A 19,147-nucleotide genomic window follows, 5' to 3' on the forward strand; every position below is an offset into this window, starting at 1 on the left:
GCACAGAGCCCAACGCAGGGCTCGAACTCACAAACCGTGAGATCATGACCTGAGCTGAAGTCAGATACTTAACCGATTGAGCCACCCAGGTGCCCCTCTAGGACCTTCTTTATAGCTAAGCTGTCAGCCACCATATCTGCCCCCCTTGGGTAATGTGCTCTTCTTTCTTGTAGCACATGCCACGTTTCATGGTGTGGACTGATGATGTAGGCTTTTTCAAAATTTATGTATTTTAAAAATAATCTCCACACTCAATGTGGGGCTCAAGCTCATCACCCTGAGATCAGGAGTTGCATGCTTCACTGACTGAGCCAGCCAGGCACCCCAAAATGTAGGCATTTTAATAATAATCCTTGAGAGTTTTGGCTTAGAGGGGAGAGGCAGGCCCCCAGTTTCTCAGGAGAAAAGTTTTTCCCTGAGTAAAGTAAATTTTAACATTGGAGCTCTGCCCTATACTCTGTTTCCCTACCCAAAAAAAAGAATGATATATATAGATCATGGATATGGATTATAAGATAATAACATATCTTTATCAGAGAGAATTTTTCACAAAGATGCTAGAAAACAAACTTTCTGCTAAACCATATTCTAGTCTTATCCATAGGGATGAATCTCATTTCCCTTAAACATTGGCTGGCTGGCATTACCAAGCCCGGTGTTGCCATGTTGAGTTGGTCTCCCCCCAACCCCCCAACTTCTCCTTCACTTTCCTCAGCTCCTCCTCTTCCTCCTCCTTCTGTACTTACAGAAGAGAAAGTTTGATTATCAGGTGAACAGGTACAATGCTGTTGACTCTTCGGTCTCATGGACTTCTCTAGTAGACAGTTTCTTATTGGCAGAGCTTTGGACCAAGTGGTCAAGCCTTAGCAGGTGGTATCTGGTTCCTTGAAATGTCACTCTGTTCTTTATTAGGTTTGTAGACCAACCTGGGTGTTAACAGCAACACTGGTAAAATTCTCTAGATATTTTTCTCTTCCCTTCCATTGTTCATTTTTGTTAGATTCGAGCTCCGGTCTGTGCCACAGGGGCAGAACTTCAAGCAAGGAATAGAGTAAATCTTAGGTCCATGTTCTCCTCTTTGAAGAGAATATTACTTGGTCTGATTATTACTATTTGGATCCCAATATTGTTCTAACTGCTTCAGCTATAGTGTCCTTGGGATTAATCCCAGTTTTGCGCTTGCTGATAGCTAAGCCATTGGCACCAAAATTCTGCTAAGTGAACTCCTCCCATCCTGGTTCTGGGTACTTTTGCAAGAGTGTAGCAGCTGTAGAGCTACAATTTTTGTGGGATAAAACTAGGAAAGGATAAAACTAGCAAAATAGAACTTTTCAGGGAGTAAGAAAGCCATATACCTAACTCTGTGCCTTGAAATCACTTAATCTGCCTTTTTATCTGCATTGTTTAACTTTGTCCAGTGACGACTACTCTACAGAGGAGGAAATACTGTCAGACTAGGGCTGGATGTTGGCTTTTCTTGGTTCTGCCAGACCGCTTCCAAACCTCTTCCTCTGGGATAAAAAAGGAAGGGATAGGCCAAGCATTGACCAAGGAGTGCAGAATCAGTGTTCGTCTTCTCAACTGAAAGCCTACTGATTTTCTCATTGAGAATCACTGATTCCATAGTTGCATGTATGCACTTGCAGGAGGGTTGGGGAGGGGGGGCGCGTTGGGAGGAGCCAAGTAATTTGAGATGCTGATTAAAATTTCATGAAGGTCTAGGTAATTGAACATTAAACCTTGCTACGGGCCCAACTTTGCTCTTGCTTTAGAAATCACAGAGTTGGGGCGCCTGGGTGGCTCAGTCGGTTAAGCGTCTGACCTCAGCTCAGGTCATGATCTCACAGTTTGTGAGTTTGAGCCCTGCGTCGGGCTCTCTGCTGTCAGTGCAGAGCCCGCTTCAGATCCTTTGTCTCCCTTTCTGCTCCTCCCCCGCTCATGCACAAGTGCGCTTTCTCTCAAAAATAAACATTAAGAAAAAAGAAGTCGGGGTGCCTGGGTAGTAGCTCAGTCAGGCGTCCAACTTCGGCTCAGGTCATCATCTCATGGCTCGTGAGTTTGAGCCCTGTGTGGGGCTCACTGCTGACAGCTCAGAGCTTGGAGCCTGCTTCAGATTCTGTCTCCAGCTCTCTCTGCCCCTCCCCCACTCTCACACTGCCTGTGTGTGTGTGTGTGTTTGTGTGTGTGTGTGTGTGTGTGTGTGTGTCTCAAGTATAAACAACAACAACAAAGAAATCATGCAGAAAGAACATATTTGTATAGCACTTTATAGTCTATTTGATTTAGCTTATCTAATCTTTACATAAGCCTTCTAATATAGGTTCTTTTTTAGTTAAGTATAGAGAACAATTTTCCTGATTTAAAAGAGATTTGAACCCAGGTCTTCTGATTTTTAAATAGCTCAGCATGTTGACTCTTGGCTAAAAGGTTATAAGATATAAAAGGTTAGACTTTTTTTTGTTGGTGGTGGACACTTTATTGTAGGTCAGTAGCAGTTTTAATCCTAAATCTGAATCATCCTGGTTTATTGTTCCTTGGAAGCTTAGTTTAGGATTCCATTACTAATTTACCTAGTCTTTTACCCAAGTAAGTTGATGATTGAAGATGAAGCATCTCTAAAGGGTATAGATTATTGGGCTCTACTGGTTTTTCAGTTTTCTGGGTCATTTTATGCAGCATATCTTCCTAACAGCTAGGTGACATTTTCATTGCCTCTGTTTTTGGGAAGAGGAATGAAAACCATCTGTTCCCCATTTTTTGCCACCCTGACTCACTCACTATAGGGAAGGAAATTTTACTGCTCTGTTTATTGGTAACAGAAATACTTGGTCTGTGGCCTCTGTACAACTAAGGGCTAATTATCACAACCTTGCCTCTGAGCCCAGCTGTATTCTGAAATTCTCAGGGCCCTTGATCAGTTGTCCTAAACAATCATAATTAGAGCTTTACCTTATTGCCCTTAATCCCATGTGTCTGTTGCCTCACCATAATCCTTATACATATAGTGGAACTGGGGTCTTCCTACTCAAGTATTAACTTACATTATTGAAGATCCATCCCATCAGGCTCCTCTTTTTAATTTTCTTTAATATGGCTAATCTTTATTCCCTTTGAATTCATTAGAATTAGATTAAAGTGGTATATCAGTAGTCTTTGAAGGTATAGATCAATATTCTCCAATATGAAGGGGAGGACAGTCTGTCTCTGAGTGTTCATGTGTCTCCAGTATGATCATGGATGAAAGTTATGGGGATGACAGACCCTTGAGAATTGATTTAACCTTTCAGGGTAGGTTTTCTACAGATAGGTTCTTTTAATCACTTTTGCTAAATATATTCTTAAAATCTTTCCTAAACTTAAGTGAATAAAAGTCATAATACGAGATTGAACCACACACTTGTCTTACACATCTGCGTTGATTAAATATTTGGTAAGTAAAACTCACTTTAGTGAGTAAATGCCAACAAATTCCTGTTGGGTTTACAGCAGAAATCAAGGTGAGGAGGTAGAGATGCAGAATCTTCATTATTTTGACATTGCATTTTCTCGTCTTTAGCTGCCTCATTTCCATAGATCAACTCTTTACCTTTTTTTCTGAAATAATTAGGAGTAAAGCACCATAGATAGGCTCTAAAAGTTCTTACCCTTTTACCTCTATAGGAAAAATTATCAAGCCCTAGACTCTCCAGTGGGTCTTTAGGTATCTCTTATACCTGTTCTCTTTCAGCCCCGGTATCAAATGAGACCTTCTTGACTGATGGTTAAATGTATCAAGAACAGATATATTTTCCAGAAAAAATATGATCACTTGAGTAAGAAAAGGGACTAGAACAAGAATGGAATATGCATAAGGGTTCTGTGAGTATGGAAGAAGAAGAGGAATGAATATTTAAAACCCCTTCCCAAAAGGATCTAGTATCAGAGCAAGAGGCAGGGGCTCATGGGTTTAGTTTGACGCAAACCCCGATTGTTTCAGTGTGCTTGATAAAGATTGTGGGTACTAGTGTGTGTGTACACACTTGTAATTGTGTTTTGTTTATTCTTTTAACAGCATCTGGAATCAAGAGACCCATGGCATCTGAGGTGAGTTTTATATTGATATCATGTTTCTAAAGCTTTAATTCTGGGATAGAAGGATACCTGTTTATAACATCTTTATTTTTAACCCTCGGATCTTGGAAGCTAGACTAGATTCTGACATGTCTTTGGTAAGCTAGAAATTATACAACTACTTTTGTTGCAGTTTATTGTAGGTATTAATAGCTCACATTGATGATTACAAAAATTTTTTTTTAGTGCTTATTTTTGAGAGAGATATAGAGCGCGAATGGGGGGAGGGGCAGAGAGAGAAGGAGACACAGAATCTGAGCTGAGCTTAACCAACTGAGCCACCCAGGCGCCCCTATCTTTTTTTTTTTTTTTTTAATGTATCAAATACAGTGTACCAGAGAGTAAATAATTTACCTAAGTGCCCTTTATTCTTAATTAGTCCTGTAAACACCGCTGTGAACTAAGTACCATTGTTATCCATGTGTTACAGATAAGAAGAGTGAGAATTAGAGGTTCTGTAACTTGCCCAGGGTCACACAATTAATAAGTGGGATCAATAAGGCTGGGGTTAAAACCTGCAAAGTCCGGCACTAAAGCTCACTCTCTGGTTTTTGCTGTTACTGCCTTCTGGTTACATAGCTTCAGTGAATTTAAAGAACTTCTTTTAACCATACAGATGCTGTTAATTGCCTAAATTTTTCTTTTCTGTGCAGAATATCTTCCATTTGCTTACCTTTCTTTCTATTCATTATTTCCTAAACCTCTTCTTACTTCTTGCCTCTCTCCTCGGTTTTATGACAGGGCTTCAGAATGCAGACCCCCTTTGGCCTGTGATTTTAGATTTTTCTCTTGAGAACCTCTTCCAAGATCTTTGAGATTCTTTACTGAAGGTTTTCTGACACTAAGGGCCTCAGCAAGAACAGTAAAACTTGAATATCAGGCCCTAAGATCATCACACCCTATTTAGACTGGGCTTTTTTGCCTCTGGCTTGTTAACTTAAGGAGTATTGACTTCATGAAGAATACCTTTGTGTCTTGTGCTTCATCTTGATGTGGGGAATTGCCTTCTAGGCCCAGCCGCTGTACTGTGTTACTCCTTCCTCATTTCAGGGGCTGTCATGTGGGTGGAAAACAAAGCCATATCTCATTCACAGGAATCTCTTCATGGCCCTGAGGCCCCTGTCTCAGGAGTCCTCTTATTGCCTCAGCTTTTTAGTGCCTCAACTAGCAGTACTTTCATTTGCAAGTGGCTAGATCATTGTTACTGGTGAATTCACTTTGGGCAAATAGTGTTCAGGTCGGGTTGAAGGTTAGAGAGTTTGTAATTTCTGAAAGGAGGTTGGTGAAAAAAGGTCTGTGGAACTACTTTTAACCTATCTCCTTCTGTGAACTGAGGTTTGTTCTTTTTCCTGGAGCAGCTATTTCGTAGTTCTCTTGTTTCTGCTTTTCCTTAATGATACTCATTTTTTTTTAAATTTATTTTTGAGAGAGAGCATAGGTGAGTGAGTGCTAATAGGGGAGGTGGGGGGGGGGGCGGGGAGAGAATCCCAAGCAAGCGCAGCCCGATAAGGGACTCAAATCCACAAACCATGAGATCATGACCTGAGCAGAAACCAAGAGTTAGACACTTAGCCAACTGAGCCACCCAGGCACCCTGGTACTCATTTTTTAAACGTCATCTTTCTGAGGATCAAAGGTGGAAGCATGTGGGGCACCTAGGTGGCTCAGGCAGCTGAGTCCAACTCCAATTTCAACTCGGGTTCATGATCCCAGGATCATGGGATCGAGCCCCACATCAGGCTCTGTGCTGAGCGTGGAGGCTGCCTAAGATTCTCTCTGTCCCCCCTTTTCCATCTCCTCCAGCTTGCATTCTCTCTCTCTCTCTCTCAAAAAAAGTGAAATATTTGTGCCTAGAAATTTTCTGTGTTCTTTTAGCCAGTTTATTCATTGGGAAGCAACATTAGAGCTGTGTATTTGCACGGAATGAATCTTGTGAAGACTTTATAAAATGTTCTTCTAGAAAGGGTAGGTTGAGTGTTTTGGTTTGTTTTAATGTACCATCACAGTAGCTGTATGGTGTATGGCATGGGGATCGTGTGCTAATTTTGACTCGTCTTTTTCCAGGTGCCATATGCCTCTGGCATGCCCATGAAGAAAATAGGCCACCGAGGTGTTGATTCCTCAGGAGAGACGACATATAAAAAGGTATGTCTGGGGGCACCTGGGTGGCTCAGTTGGTTGAGCATCCGACTTTGGCTTGGGTTATGATCTTGCGGTCTGTGAGTTTGGAGCCTGTTCCGGATTCTTTCTCTCTCTCTCTCTCTCTCTCTCTCTCTCTCTCTCTCTCTCCCTCTCCCTCTCCCTCTCCCTCTCCCTCTCCCTCTCCCTCTCTCCCCCTCCCCCACTCATGCTCTGTCTCTCTGTCTCTGTCAAAAGTTAATAAACATTTTAAAAAAAAAAAAGGTATGTCTGGGTGGAACCCTTTCATCTTACTCCAGGAAGGGATAATTCTGTCCCCTTGATGATATTCTCCACATTTTGTCTCATTCCTTGATATCCTAAGGCTTTGTCAAGAACTATCATACAACTTGGACTTTAGAGTTTACTTGCAGTTCTGGACTACTCTGGAGATTCTCAGGCTTCCCAAGGGACAGTGTTCAACCTTCCATTGAGCATCTATACTTTGCTTAATATGGGGTGTGATGATTTCTTGGAGTCCTGTTTCTGGCCCATGTAGATTTTTCTTACATGTGTTCTCTGCCTTTATTGCACTGTCCCAAGTAATAAGAGGTGGACTGAAGTCTGTCAGGCACCTGGCCCTCCTGGGAATGGGCCCAAGGCCCAGTGTCAATTCCACAGATATATATCGAGCTCTGTTTATGTGCTGAACATTGAGACAAAAAGATGAGTTTCTAGTATAATTGGAGAGTCACACACTTAAAAATCTAGTTATAAAAAAAATTTTTTTAAGCAATCTCCACCCCCGACATGGGACTCAAACTCATGACACCAAAATCAAGAGACATGCTCTACCGCCTGATCCAGCCTCTAGTTTTAATTTTATTTAGTTTTAATTTTAATGCTTAATGAGGACTAAATAGAAGTACCTCATTTAATTTAATATTTGATGGGGATTGGGGATGAGGGAAATCATTTAGAGCAAAACTGTCCAGTAGAACTTCATAGTGATTGAAATGTGCTATAATCTGTGTTATCCGGTAATAGCCACTGGTCATACTTGAATGTGGCTGGTAAGACTGAAAAGGTGAATTTTTAGTTTATTTTGATTTTAAGTTGACAAATAGCCATGCATGGCTGGTGTATTGGGCAGCACAGATCTAGATGATCTGATAATTTCCTATAGGATTGTAAGAGTGGGGCTCTTGACCACAGTGTGATCATTTTAATTCTAAATACTTCCTGCAGAAATAATTTGAGTCTTTCAGGCTTTTTTCACTTAGGAACAATTTTGTGCCACTCTGTTGTCCTTGGGACACCAATCAGGCCCTGCCTTAAAAGGACTTAAAAGGCCTTTTGTAGCCAGGTAGTCAATCAAAATATCAGTTAATTTTAGTTACATTCTATATTCCATGAATAAAATGTTTGGAGAAGCCCCAGGTACTCTGGGGGCAGGAACCTTTGGAGTGAGATATAAGATTGTTCTCTCCGGACGTTATCTTCCAAATGTAGATATGGATAGGCGGGAACACCTTGCCTAGCTGAGGCTGACTCAGACAGTCTGCCTTTGCTACTGTGTATCTTTGTACCCTGCCAGTCTTTACCAGGCGTAACTGCCGAGTTAAGCAAGAGGTTGGAGGAACTGGATTGCCCCAGCTTAGTCTGAAGTATTAGAAGGGCATTTGCCTTTGGAGTGCTTCTTCTGGCTCTTCCCTCCAGAGTTTTTATTGTTCTGATCAGATTTAATACTAGAATCTTTCCTCTCATTTCTCTTCTGTTTCTCAGACAACCTCATCTGCCTTGAAAGGTGCCATCCAGTTAGGCATTACTCACACTGTGGGAAGCCTGAGTACCAAACCAGAGCGTGATGTCCTCATGCAAGACTTCTATGTGGTGGAGAGTATCTTCTTTCCCAGGTACAGAGGTTAATGTTCATGGGAATTTCCTGGGAAGTGTGGCTTTTTCATATCAACCTGAGGGCAGTTTTAAGGGGTCAGATCTAACATAGGCATGTGCCCACTGTCCAGTCCTTAACTTGATCTTAGTTGGGGTGATGTGGGAGTGGAGAATTTGGAGAGCAGATGCTGTTTTTTGAGTACTTCCATGAGCCTCTGGCCTGTGGAGTGAGCCGTAAAAGCAATTTAGTGCACTAGGTAAGAGGCAGTGTGATTCTCTATGCCCGTGTCTTAATCCCCATATTGTGCGAATGTCCTGTTAAGTAACCGACTCTTTTAATACCTCTGGTTCTCTCAGAAGGGATGTACTGACCTGCCTCTGGGTGACTGAGTGTCTGTCCAGGGTAGACTCCTTGGTTGACAGGGACTGGTAAATTATAAGTTCTTCTATTTAACCCTACAGTGAAGGGAGCAACTTGACTCCTGCTCATCACTACAATGACTTTCGCTTCAAAACCTATGCACCTGTTGCCTTCCGTTACTTTCGGGAGTTATTTGGTATCCGGCCTGATGATTACTTGGTAAGCTTCTGGATCTCAGGACCCTATGACTCCAGTACCAGAGGGATCCTCCCAAAGGAAAACCCTCTCTCCACAGTCTTGCTTTTCTAGTCTTTCTTTAGAATAGCATCTGTACTTAATTTCTGTACTTTAGGATTGCATCTGTACTTAATTTCTGGTTGGACAAGCCCTGGTATTTCTGAACCTCTTGCTCTCTTCTTTCTGGGCCCTAGTACTCCCTCTGCAGTGAGCCACTGATTGAACTCTGCAGCTCTGGGGCCAGTGGTTCCCTCTTCTATGTGTCCAGTGACGATGAATTCATCATTAAAACGGTCCAGCATAAAGAGGCGGAGTTTCTGCAGAAGCTGCTTCCAGGATACTACATGGTGAGAAAAGAAGAGCACTTGGCCACCTGTGCTGCCCACTCCACTCTTGGGCAAGGTGGGGGTTGGGGGGCAGGGTGGTTCTTGTCAGCAGGGCAACACGATGTCAGCACTTCTGTCTTAAAGACGTAATTCATTTTGGGGCTTTTGGGCCCATCTCTCTTGCCTCTCTGGGGCCAAAAGGGTTTTATGTGTCATATTTTAAATGTTATTTGGCTTAGACCGTCTTACCCAAAGGTGATATTCAGTGATAATTTTATTTTCTGTTCTTAGTCTACCTCCTACACCAGGAGAATGAGGTTGGTTACTTCCCTTGATAGTACTCTATTCCATCTTACTCTGATTGACTGCCCTTGGAGCTTCTGGAGAAGTTAGTTTTGCTTCACATCACACCCACAAGAATATGCTATACCAAGGGCTTAGAGTTAAGACTTTTTCAATACGATCTTCTCTTGAACCTCTCTGAAAGAATGTATCCATCATACATTGAGTATGCTGACTGATTACTGGATTGGAGGGTCTGTGGCTCAGCTTGATGATAATCGGATCACTGAGATAGATGTGTTGGAAAATTGTAAGGAAATATGATGTGGCCTTATGGGCAGACAGATTGGACCTGAACCCCATGTAGCAGACAAAGAAAGATGGGTGGCAACTTTTTGCCCTTGAGTTTCACTGAAAATCAGCTGACTTGTTGTCTTACTTCTTTTTACTTTCATGCCCACAGAACCTCAACCAGAACCCTCGCACTTTGCTGCCTAAATTCTATGGACTGTACTGTGTGCAGGCAGGTGGTAAGAACATTCGAATTGTGGTGATGAACAATCTCTTACCACGGTCAGTCAAGATGCACATCAAATATGACCTCAAGGGCTCAACCTACAAACGGCGGGCTTCCCAAAAAGAGCGAGAGAAGCCTCTACCCACCTTTAAAGACCTGGACTTCTTACAAGACATTCCAGATGGTCTGTTTTTGGATGCTGATATGTACAATGCTCTATGTAAGACCTTACAGCGTGACTGTTTGGTGAGTTTGTCATATTTCCTTCACTCTCAGATACCAAAAATTTCAGTCACTTAAACAGGTTATTATTCTCCCATCAAATCTGTAGGAGATGGGACTCAGTTCCTTAGCTCTATATGTCTCAGACTTCGTTTAAAATAACTTTTACAGGGGAGCCTGGGTGGCTCAGTCAGTTAAGCATCCGACTTTGACTCAGGTCATGATCTCACAGTTCGAGAGTTCAAGCCCCGCAGCGAGCTCTGTGCTGACAGCTCAGAGCTTGGAACCTGCTTTGGATTCTGTGTCTCTCTCTGTGCCTGCCCCTCCCCCACTCACACTGTGTCTCTGTTTCTCTCTCAAAAATAAACAAACATTAAAAAAAATTTTTTTATATAAATGTATTAATTACGGGGTACCTGGGTGGTTCAGTCAGTTAGGTGACTGACTTTTGATTTCAGTTCAGGTCATGATCTCATGTTTCACGAGTTCAAGCCCTGCATCGAGCTCTGTGCTGACAGCTCAGAGGTTGGAATCTGTTCCAGATTCTATCTCTCTCTCTCTCTTTCTGCCCCTCCCCCGCCCTCTCTCTCAAAGATAAACATTAAAAAACATTAAAAAAATTAGTTAAAAAATTGAAATAAAATAAAATAACTTTTACATTAGGTCATTGCTGAGCCTTTACATTTTTACATTCTGTTTATCCTCCCCACACCTGGCTTCATTTTCTTCTCTACCTCTCCTAGGCCTCATAATCCTGTATTCTTCTTATTTGCATATCAGCACCATCATTCCTCAGATCTTGGTCCTGCCTACCAAATCCACATTTATATCTTGGAAGCTGTGTGCTGCTGAAGGAAATCACACACCTGTGTCAACTGGCATCTCTATAGGTTGATGCTGTCCAGCCTCAATATTGTCCACCAGTCCACTTCCTATTCCTTTCAGCACAGATGTCACATGATTGGGACTGTCTCCAAACCATTTTCTAACTTTTATCCCCCAGCCTTGTTTCTCAACAGACTACCTCGCTCTTCTGTTCCATACCATCCCTTTGTCCTGCCCCCATCTCCAATATATAAACATGTCTGCACTCACCCATCCTTAATCTCCTTTCTGCCCAACTTGGTGTCTTAGTCCAGGTCAGTCCCTTTTGCAGGACTATTTCCTTAGGGTCCTGCTTCACAACTTCCTTCCTTTCCCTCCCCTGGCTTCCACCTCTACCAACTGTTTTCTTTCTATGTACAAACTTTTATCTCTTTTATCTTAAGGTTAGGAGGGTCTTTTTTCAGTGTCTCTATCTAATGATGTTTCTATTTTTTGCTTTTCATTTATCTTCACCTATTCTTGCCTCAACCCACTGTCCTGGCTTTTGCTCTCTCTTCAAATGAACTGTTCTCCCCAGTGACGACCTGGGATGCCAAATAGAGACAACTACTTTTTTTTTTAATGTTTATTTTGAGAGACCATCCCAAGCAGGCTCCCCGCTGTCCATGCAGAGCCCAAAGCAGGACTTGAGCTCCTGAACTCTGAGATCATAACCTGAGCTGACATCAAGAGTCAGGTGCTGGGGCGTCTGGCTCAAGTCGGTTAAGTGTCTGACTTCAGCTCAGGTCATGATCTCACGGTCTGTGAGTTCAAGCCCCGCATTGGGCTCTGTGCTGATAGCTCAGAGCCTGGAGCCTGCTTCAGATTCTGTGTGTCCCTCTCTCTCTGCCCCTCCCGTGCTTATGCTCTGTCTCTCTCTTCTCAAAAATAAATAAAAACATTAAAAAAAAATTAAAAATGTAAGCTTTAAAAAAAAAAAAAGTCAGGTGCTTAACCGACTGAGCCATCCAAGTGCCCTGAGACTACTTCAGAGTCTTTCCTTGAATTTTCTGCAGCTTGACAGTTGACTATTTCCACTTTCTTAATGTACATTTTTTTTTGTTTTTTGTGACACTTTTTCCTACTGATTTTTTTTTTTCCTCGACTGTTACTGTAGGATCTTTCTCTACTCCGTAACATTGTCTATCCTTGTTCTTTGCTTACTCTGCGTCTATTTACAGGGCAATGCCTATGTTAGTTTGAGTCCTTTGGTTGAAAGGACTAGATACAATGGAGCAGAGAGTTGGTTTCAAACTTAAATAAGAATCACTCCTGGGATGCCTGGGTGGGTCAGTTGGTTAAGCATCCACCTCTTGATTTCAGCTCAGGTCATGATCTCAGGTTGTGAGAGCAAGCCCTGTGTTGGGCTCCACTCTGGGTGTGGAACCTGCTTGAAGTTCTCTGTCTCTCTCTCTCTGTCTCTCTTATTCTCTCTCTCTCACTCACTTTGCCCACCCCCCTCTTTCTCCAACAATGACAACAACAAAAAAAGAATCACTCCTATGCTCTCTTCATCGCTTCCTCCACCAACCTACCAAAACACCCTTGGTTGAGCTGCATCACCAAAGTGGGCCACTGGAACTGGTGGGAGTACACCCTTTCACATGCTGTTCTGGAATGGAAGGAAGGTTGAGAACTGTGGGATACAATTCAAGCTCCTTGTTTTTTATTTAAAAAAAATTTTTTTTAATGTTTATTCATTTTTGAGAGACAGCAAGCATGAATAGGGGAGAGGTAGAGAGAAGCACCAAAGCAGGCACCAGACTCTGAGCTGTCAGCACAGAACCTGACATGGGGCCTAAACCCACAAGCTGTAAGATCATGACCTGAGCCGAAGTTGGACCCTTAACTGACTGAGCCACCCAGGCACCCCACAATCGAGGCTCCTTAATATGACACATCAGGCCTGTTACTGTTTTGCCCCTATCAACCTCTGTAATCTGCCACACCATTTTTTTGCATTTTCTGTTTTAGTAGTACCAAATTACATCTCACAGGATGTAACATGCTGTTTGTTATGTCTCCAGGCCTTTATTTGGACTTATTTTCCAATTTATTCTTCATAAGCTTATTTATGTATCACTTCTTGACTTCTACACTATTTAGTCATGTAAGCAGTTTTGTTGTTGCACATAGTAGACTGTATTGCATTTATTTTTGTAGTTGTTTTCTTTCCTAAATTATAATATCCTTGAGGACAGAACCCCTCTTAAGTATCTTTGTACCCCAATAAGCAGGCACAGCGCATACAGATATTAGGGCTTCGCTAAATACTGAACTGAATTGAAGCTGGGCATATAAGGTCCTGCAGCAGATCTGTTCTATCACGAAGTGTACTTTACCAGACTTTCCTTGTGGATTCTTTACAATTCAAGTATGTATTCCTTGTTCCCTTGAGAAAATAATGCTCAATAATAATAATAAAGAGATACAAGGAAAGAACAAAGAGCGTCTTGTGGGCTAGGCAGCGGTCTAATATATATTTATTCAAATGGAAGAAAGCTGAAGGGATGTAAACGGTGACCAGAGGAGGTTAATATGTTCTTCTTCAGGGACTAGGAGGAGCAAAGGATAAACCTATGTAGTTAACCCTGGAGGTTTACTGTCAAGGGGCACCTTGGTGGCTCAGTTGGTTAAGCATCTGACTCTTGGTTTCTGCTCAGGTCATTTATCTCACAGTTTGTGAGTTCCAGCCTTGTGTCGGCACAGAGCCTGCTTGAGATTCTCTTTCTTCCTCTCTTTGCTCCCCCACCCCCCACCAATAAACAAACAAACAAAAAAGGATAATTGAAGGACACCTGGGTGGCTTGGTCGGTTGAGAGTCCGAGTCTTGATTTTGGCTCAGGTCATTATCTCATGGTTCATGGGATCAAGCCCCACACCCCACATCGGGTTCCATGCTGATGATGTGGAGTCTCCTTGGATTCTCTCACTTCTCTCTCCGTCCCTCTCTCTCTCTCTCAAATAAATAAACATCGGGGTGCCTGGGTGGCTCAATCAGTTAAGTGTTGGGCTTCAGCTCAGGTCATGATCTCAGTTCGTGGGTTTGAGCCCCACATCAGGCTCTGTGCTGACAACTCTGAGCCTGGAGCCTGCTTCAAATTCTGTGTATCTGTCTCTGTCTCTGTCTCTCTGCCCCTCCCCTGCTCACACTCTGTCTCTCCCCAAAATAAATAAATTTTAACAAATTAAATATTTAAAAAATACATCTTTAAAAAACAAAAAAAGAATTGAATCAGGAAAGCTGTGAGGTCCTGAAAAAGAGTTCTCTTACCTCCCAAGGCTCAGATCATGGTTTTTGTTTTTGTTTTCTTTCCACTTAGGTGCTGCAGAGCTTCAAGATAATGGACTATAGCCTCTTGATGTCAATCCATAACATAGATCATGCCCAACGAGAGCCCTTAGGCAATGAAACACAGTATTCAGTTGATACTCGCAGACCAGCCCCCCAAAAGGCTCTCTATTCCACAGCTATGGAATCTATCCAGGGCGAGGCTCGGCGAGGTGGTACCATGGAGACTGATGACCAGTGAGTGGGCTCAGGGACACCAGAAAGGAGAGCATAGACTCACTGTAGGTTTTTGTTGAGGAGGGGACCCAGCTTCTGGAATAAGAGTAGCCCTGATTCAGGAGTTAAGTTGACAGTATTAGTATTCATAGAACTATAGAATGAACTTTCTTAAGAATATAAAAAGAAAGGAAGAGGTCTCAAATTGGGGATTTATAGCACATCTGAGAAAGAGAGCTATTCGAAATTAAAAGACTTTTTGAAAAGAATCTACTCAGGGTCTTAGACATGTCTGCCTATTATACTAAAACTTCACCAAAAGCAATTTGTTATAGGCAGCTTTATGGAAGATGTCCTTCTTACGACGGTGGATCTATCAGGGAAGCATATTTACCGTGAAGTATAAATGTCTTGTAGGTAGTTTCAGTTTTAAGTCATGGTAAAGGATACCATGACTCTCAAGAAGAGTGTCCTAGTGGGCGTGAAGTAAAATATGAAAGTACTGAGGAAGTTCAGTTATTGGAACGTTTCCAACATGGCTGAGTAGAGGTGATTTTAGATTCTCTTTGGTGGAATTAGGGTCAGAGGGGAAAGGTGAGTGAAACTTGGAGGCAAAGAGGTTGTAATATGTACTCCAGAGTGGTTCTTGGGGATGGAGGAAGGTTCTCTTCCCCAGTTTATGGGAGATGGGACGGTTATGTTTAGGTCTCAGTTCCCTGTCCTGATCTAACTCAAGTTTAAGAGAAGCCCCGTGTGCCAGGCCAAAGATTTTCTTACTCTTTTCTTCTTGTCTTCCGGAACAGTATGGGTGGCATCCCGGCCCGCAATAGTAAAGGGGAAAGGCTGCTGCTTTATATTGGGATCATTGACATTCTTCAGTCTTACAGGTGAGGAGTGCACAGATCCCAAATGAGGGGGCAGAGTGGTTGCAGATAACCACTCACATTTCTCCTTCAGGTGGGTTTGTCACTAAATTCTTCCTGAAATAAGAACAGTGAGTTGCAACCCGGCTGCTTACCTCATTAGGTTTTAAATGGTGTTTGGTTCATTGATTTTGCCTGTCTCCCTGGCTTCATTACCCTGCCACTTCCCCAAACATAACACACACCTCTGTGGAGAGCTGAGTCAGTCCTCAGAAGCACCAGGGTAGAATACACCATCTGTCTGGCTCTTTGTGAGAAACCTGTGAGATGAGTCACACTCCACATTGGGATACAGCTGGAAACACGTTCCCCTTTCCTCAGAGGAAAAACAAGAGGATCACTGTGTTCTGTGCAGAGTGTTAGCCTGTGGAACGGAGGTAGTGAGGTGGTAGTGAGGGGAGAGCTGGGAATGCTGGATCCCATGTTTCAGCTACTACTGAGGATTGGACAATACTTGGTTTACCGTTTCAGCGTCTTATCATCCAGTTTTAATTCCTCTCTTCCCCCTAGTAGCATACCCATCTATTCCTTCAGTTCTCCTTTTGTAATAAATGCTCTTGTCTCTGACTTACCAGGGACATAATTACTGCTCTCTTTCTATGGGGAGCTAAGTGACTTCCCTGGAAACAGCTTTGATCTCCATGTTGAACAAGCATGACTGTGTCTGTTCTTTGGAAAGCCAGTTTTATAGAGGGAGTGCTTTCCCAGCTTCTTCAACTCTAAAAGAGAAAACTGTGTCATTCACTTAACTGTGGGGCTGTGTGATAAACATTTTTCTCGGCAGGTTTGTTAAGAAGTTGGAGCACTCTTGGAAAGCTCTGGTACATGATGGGGTGAGTAGCAGTTTGCTAGAGGCTCTCCTGCCTCCTTCAGTTCTGATTTGCCCCCTCCATTTGTTCTTATTTCGTTTGTGGGTTCTGCCCTTCTGCTTGGGTCCCAGCCTAGGGGAAAGCAGCCCTAGGACTAAATAGAGGCCCTCTTGCTGGGCCTCCCCATCTCTAACTCTGTAGCCCTCTCTTCTGCTCTGCAGGACACCGTATCGGTGCATCGGCCAGGCTTCTATGCTGAACGGTTCCAACGCTTCATGTGCAACACAGTGTTCAAGAAGATACCCTGTAAGTGGCTTCTACCAGATGACCCCCCAGTGCCTCCCTTACTCCAGGAGATGGGGGGGCAAGACACCTCTGTCAGGGAACTGCCAAAGCCTCTTCTGCTCTACCCACATCCCGTGAGAACTGCTGCCCGTCTTTATGTCAGTCACTCTGTCTGTCCCCGTGGTTTCCGAGTTGCTGCTTTCCCCCTGGCTGTCCCTCCGTGTGTCATTGAGGTGAGGGGCATTTCTGGGAAGTGGGATTGGTGGGGAAAAAGTGTCGTTGTGGGAGTACGATCCACGCCACAGGCTGAGATAGAGCCAGACTTACAGAGATAGACAAGGATATCACAGGTGTTCTATTTTCTGTTCGTATCCCCAGTGCCAAGGAATTCTCAGAGTGGGATCAAAGGGTTGGAGAAGCAGTTACTGATTTCTGCTTAGCAGTCCTTCTCACTCTCTTCCCTCAACTTTTGTGACTGGAAAGTGCCAGTATTCTTCTTCCCAAACCTTCCATGCTGTTGACCCTGGCACATTTCCAACTCCTCCTTCCCATCTCCTCATCTTAGGCCTCAGTCGTCCCTCAGTGCGGCAGAGAGGACTTAGCATGCCAGACAGTCTTAAAGAAACATGGAAAAATCTTTTCAAAGTCTTTTCAAAGTGATATATAAACAAGTGTAAAGTATCACGGTGCTGTGTGCGTAAGTGCTACGAGGATGCAGAGTGAAAGGGTCATCTTCGTCAGCTTGACCTGGAGGACGTTACTAAAGAACAAGGGGATGACGGAGCGGAGGACATCTCATCGGGTGGAAGCAAAGCCATCGAGGTTGCGTGTAGCAGGGGAAAGATGTGTGTGTGTGTCTCCTTTCGTCTAGGTTCTCTGCTTTCCAAAGTGAGGTGACCCAAGGTGCACACCGTGTCCTCTGAAGAGTAGTTAATAGAGCTTGTCTTTGTTGACATTAGTCCTTCTGCCCGCTTTGCAGAGCACCTTTGGGTTTGTGTTGGGGGTGCTGGCAATTTGTATCTGTGTCTTGGTGATGGTTTCTTAGGTGGGTGCTAAGTAGGCTTTCTCTTTCCCTTTTGAAGTGAAGCCCTCTCCTTCCAAAAAGTTTCGGTCTGGCTCATCTTTCTCTCGGCGAGCAGGCCCCAGCGGCAACTCCTGCATTACTTACCAGACATCGGTCTCTGGGGAGCACAAGGCACAAGTGACAACAAAGGCGGAAGTGGAGCCAGGTCAGCGCCAGGGCTGGGGCTCCCATGTGCGTGGGCACTCCCTCCCTTCCTTCGGAGCCCTGTCTTATCTGCCTAGGACCTCTACTCTCCATTCCTGTCCAGGAAAAGCCAAGTTGCTTCATTTTTTTCCCCCCCGTATTTTCCCCACCCCATTTTGTCTTTTTTATTTATTGATTTTCTTCCCTTTTCTTTTTTCCAGGCGTCCACTTCGGTCGTCCTGATGTTTTACCTCAGACTCCACCTTTGGAGAAAATCAGTGAGGTCACGACTATTCCTGACCCCTATTTCTCACCTGTAGTTGGAGAGACTTTACAAATGCAAACTACAAGGTTGGTTCCTTGGCCCCTTTCTCCATATAATCTTTTCATGTCTCTCTTCAGGTCCTTAGGAACCTCCATAAGTTGTTTCTTCAAGAGATCATTGTCATTTGCTCCTCACTAGATTTTTGCAGGTTTACTTTCTTTTAGCTGATCTTTAGTGATTTGGAGAAGTGTCAGTATCTCTCCATCTTTAGGGGGGTGTGCAAGACTTTTCTGATATTCAGTCAAAACACGCCCCAACCAACCCTTTATCTCCTGTTGAGTTAGATGAGAATTCTCTGCTTATTTTGTAAGCCTGGGAAGATTCCTGGGCAGTGAAGAAAATGAACAGTCAATCTTGCAAAAGAATCCAGTATGAAGATTGTGATTTAATTTTGTAACATGGTGTGTTGATTATCTATTCCATCATAAAACATTAACCTAAAACTTGTGGCTTAAAATAACAAGCATATATCATAGTTTCTGTGGGTCAGAATCTGGGTCTTTCATGAACTGTTGGCCAGGATTTCTGTCTTGTCTGGAAGGTTTGACTGAGAGGCTTCACTTCTAAGCTCATTTATGTGCTTATTGGCAGCATTCAGTTCCTTGTGGGTTACTGGACAGAGGGCATTAGTTCCTCACCAGCTGTTGGCTGGGGACCTCCCTGTTCTTTGCCACGTGAGCCTCTCTGTTAGGACAACTCAGCACATAGCAGCTGGCTTCTCTCAAGAGTGAGTAAATGAGAGTGCATGCACCTTTGCAGAAGCCATAATCTTTTTGTAACCTAACCTCAAGATTGACATCCTGTCACCTGTACTGCATTGTAGTCGCTAAATGTGGCCCACACGCCCACACTCACAAGGAGAAGGGCTTACACAAAGGTATGAATATCAGGAAGCAGAGATCATGGGGAGCCACCTAACGAGCGACCTGTCACAGTCCATCTTCTGGCCCCCAATAATTCACATCCCTCCATGTGCAAAATGCGTTCATTGGCTCCCATGGTCTCTAAAAGTCCCATCCCCATTATAGCAGCAGCTCAAATTCCAGAATTTTGTCCTCTGAATTAGGTCTTGGTTTGAACGAATTCCCCAGGTGGTGTTCCTTGAGTATAGTTTCTCTCAGTCTTTTGACCTGTGAAAAATAAAGAGGTTTTCTCCC

General features: G+C 43.4%; 1 protein-coding gene across 10 annotated transcripts in view; it reads left to right on the forward strand.

The window, feature by feature from the left end:
• Window positions 1–19,147, forward strand: part of PIP5K1A (phosphatidylinositol-4-phosphate 5-kinase type 1 alpha) — a 39,407-nt gene that overhangs the window by 16,357 nt on the left and 3,903 nt on the right. For 4 of the 10 annotated variants that reach the window (XR_003418981.2, XR_008295242.1, XR_003418978.2 and 1 more), the window contains 13 exons: window positions 4,052–4,083; window positions 6,175–6,255; window positions 8,014–8,144; window positions 8,587–8,704; window positions 8,917–9,069; window positions 9,794–10,093; window positions 14,257–14,462; window positions 15,245–15,328; window positions 16,149–16,197; window positions 16,395–16,479; window positions 17,541–17,687; window positions 17,887–18,016; window positions 18,582–18,717. Coding sequence is in view for 5 of the 10 variants with exons in the window: in XM_027056204.2 (XP_026912005.1) it covers window positions 4,052–4,083; window positions 6,175–6,255; window positions 8,014–8,144; window positions 8,587–8,704; window positions 8,917–9,069; window positions 9,794–10,093; window positions 14,257–14,462; window positions 15,245–15,328; window positions 16,149–16,197; window positions 16,395–16,479; window positions 17,541–17,687; window positions 17,887–18,016 (1,516 nt within the window). In the remaining 5 variants the exon portion in view is untranslated. Of the gene's footprint in view, window positions 1–4,051; window positions 4,084–6,174; window positions 6,256–8,013; window positions 8,145–8,586; window positions 8,705–8,916; window positions 9,070–9,793; window positions 10,094–14,256; window positions 14,463–15,244; window positions 15,329–16,148; window positions 16,198–16,394; window positions 16,480–17,023; window positions 17,688–17,886; window positions 18,017–18,581; window positions 18,718–19,147 lie in introns of those variants that run through there. The other 6 variants (XM_027056204.2, XM_027056205.2, XR_003418982.2 and 3 more) reach the window with 5 other exon arrangements.

The sequence above is a fragment of the Acinonyx jubatus genome, chromosome C1 (assembly GCF_027475565.1).
Source record: "Acinonyx jubatus isolate Ajub_Pintada_27869175 chromosome C1, VMU_Ajub_asm_v1.0, whole genome shotgun sequence".
Lineage (NCBI taxonomy): Eukaryota > Metazoa > Chordata > Mammalia > Carnivora > Felidae > Acinonyx > Acinonyx jubatus.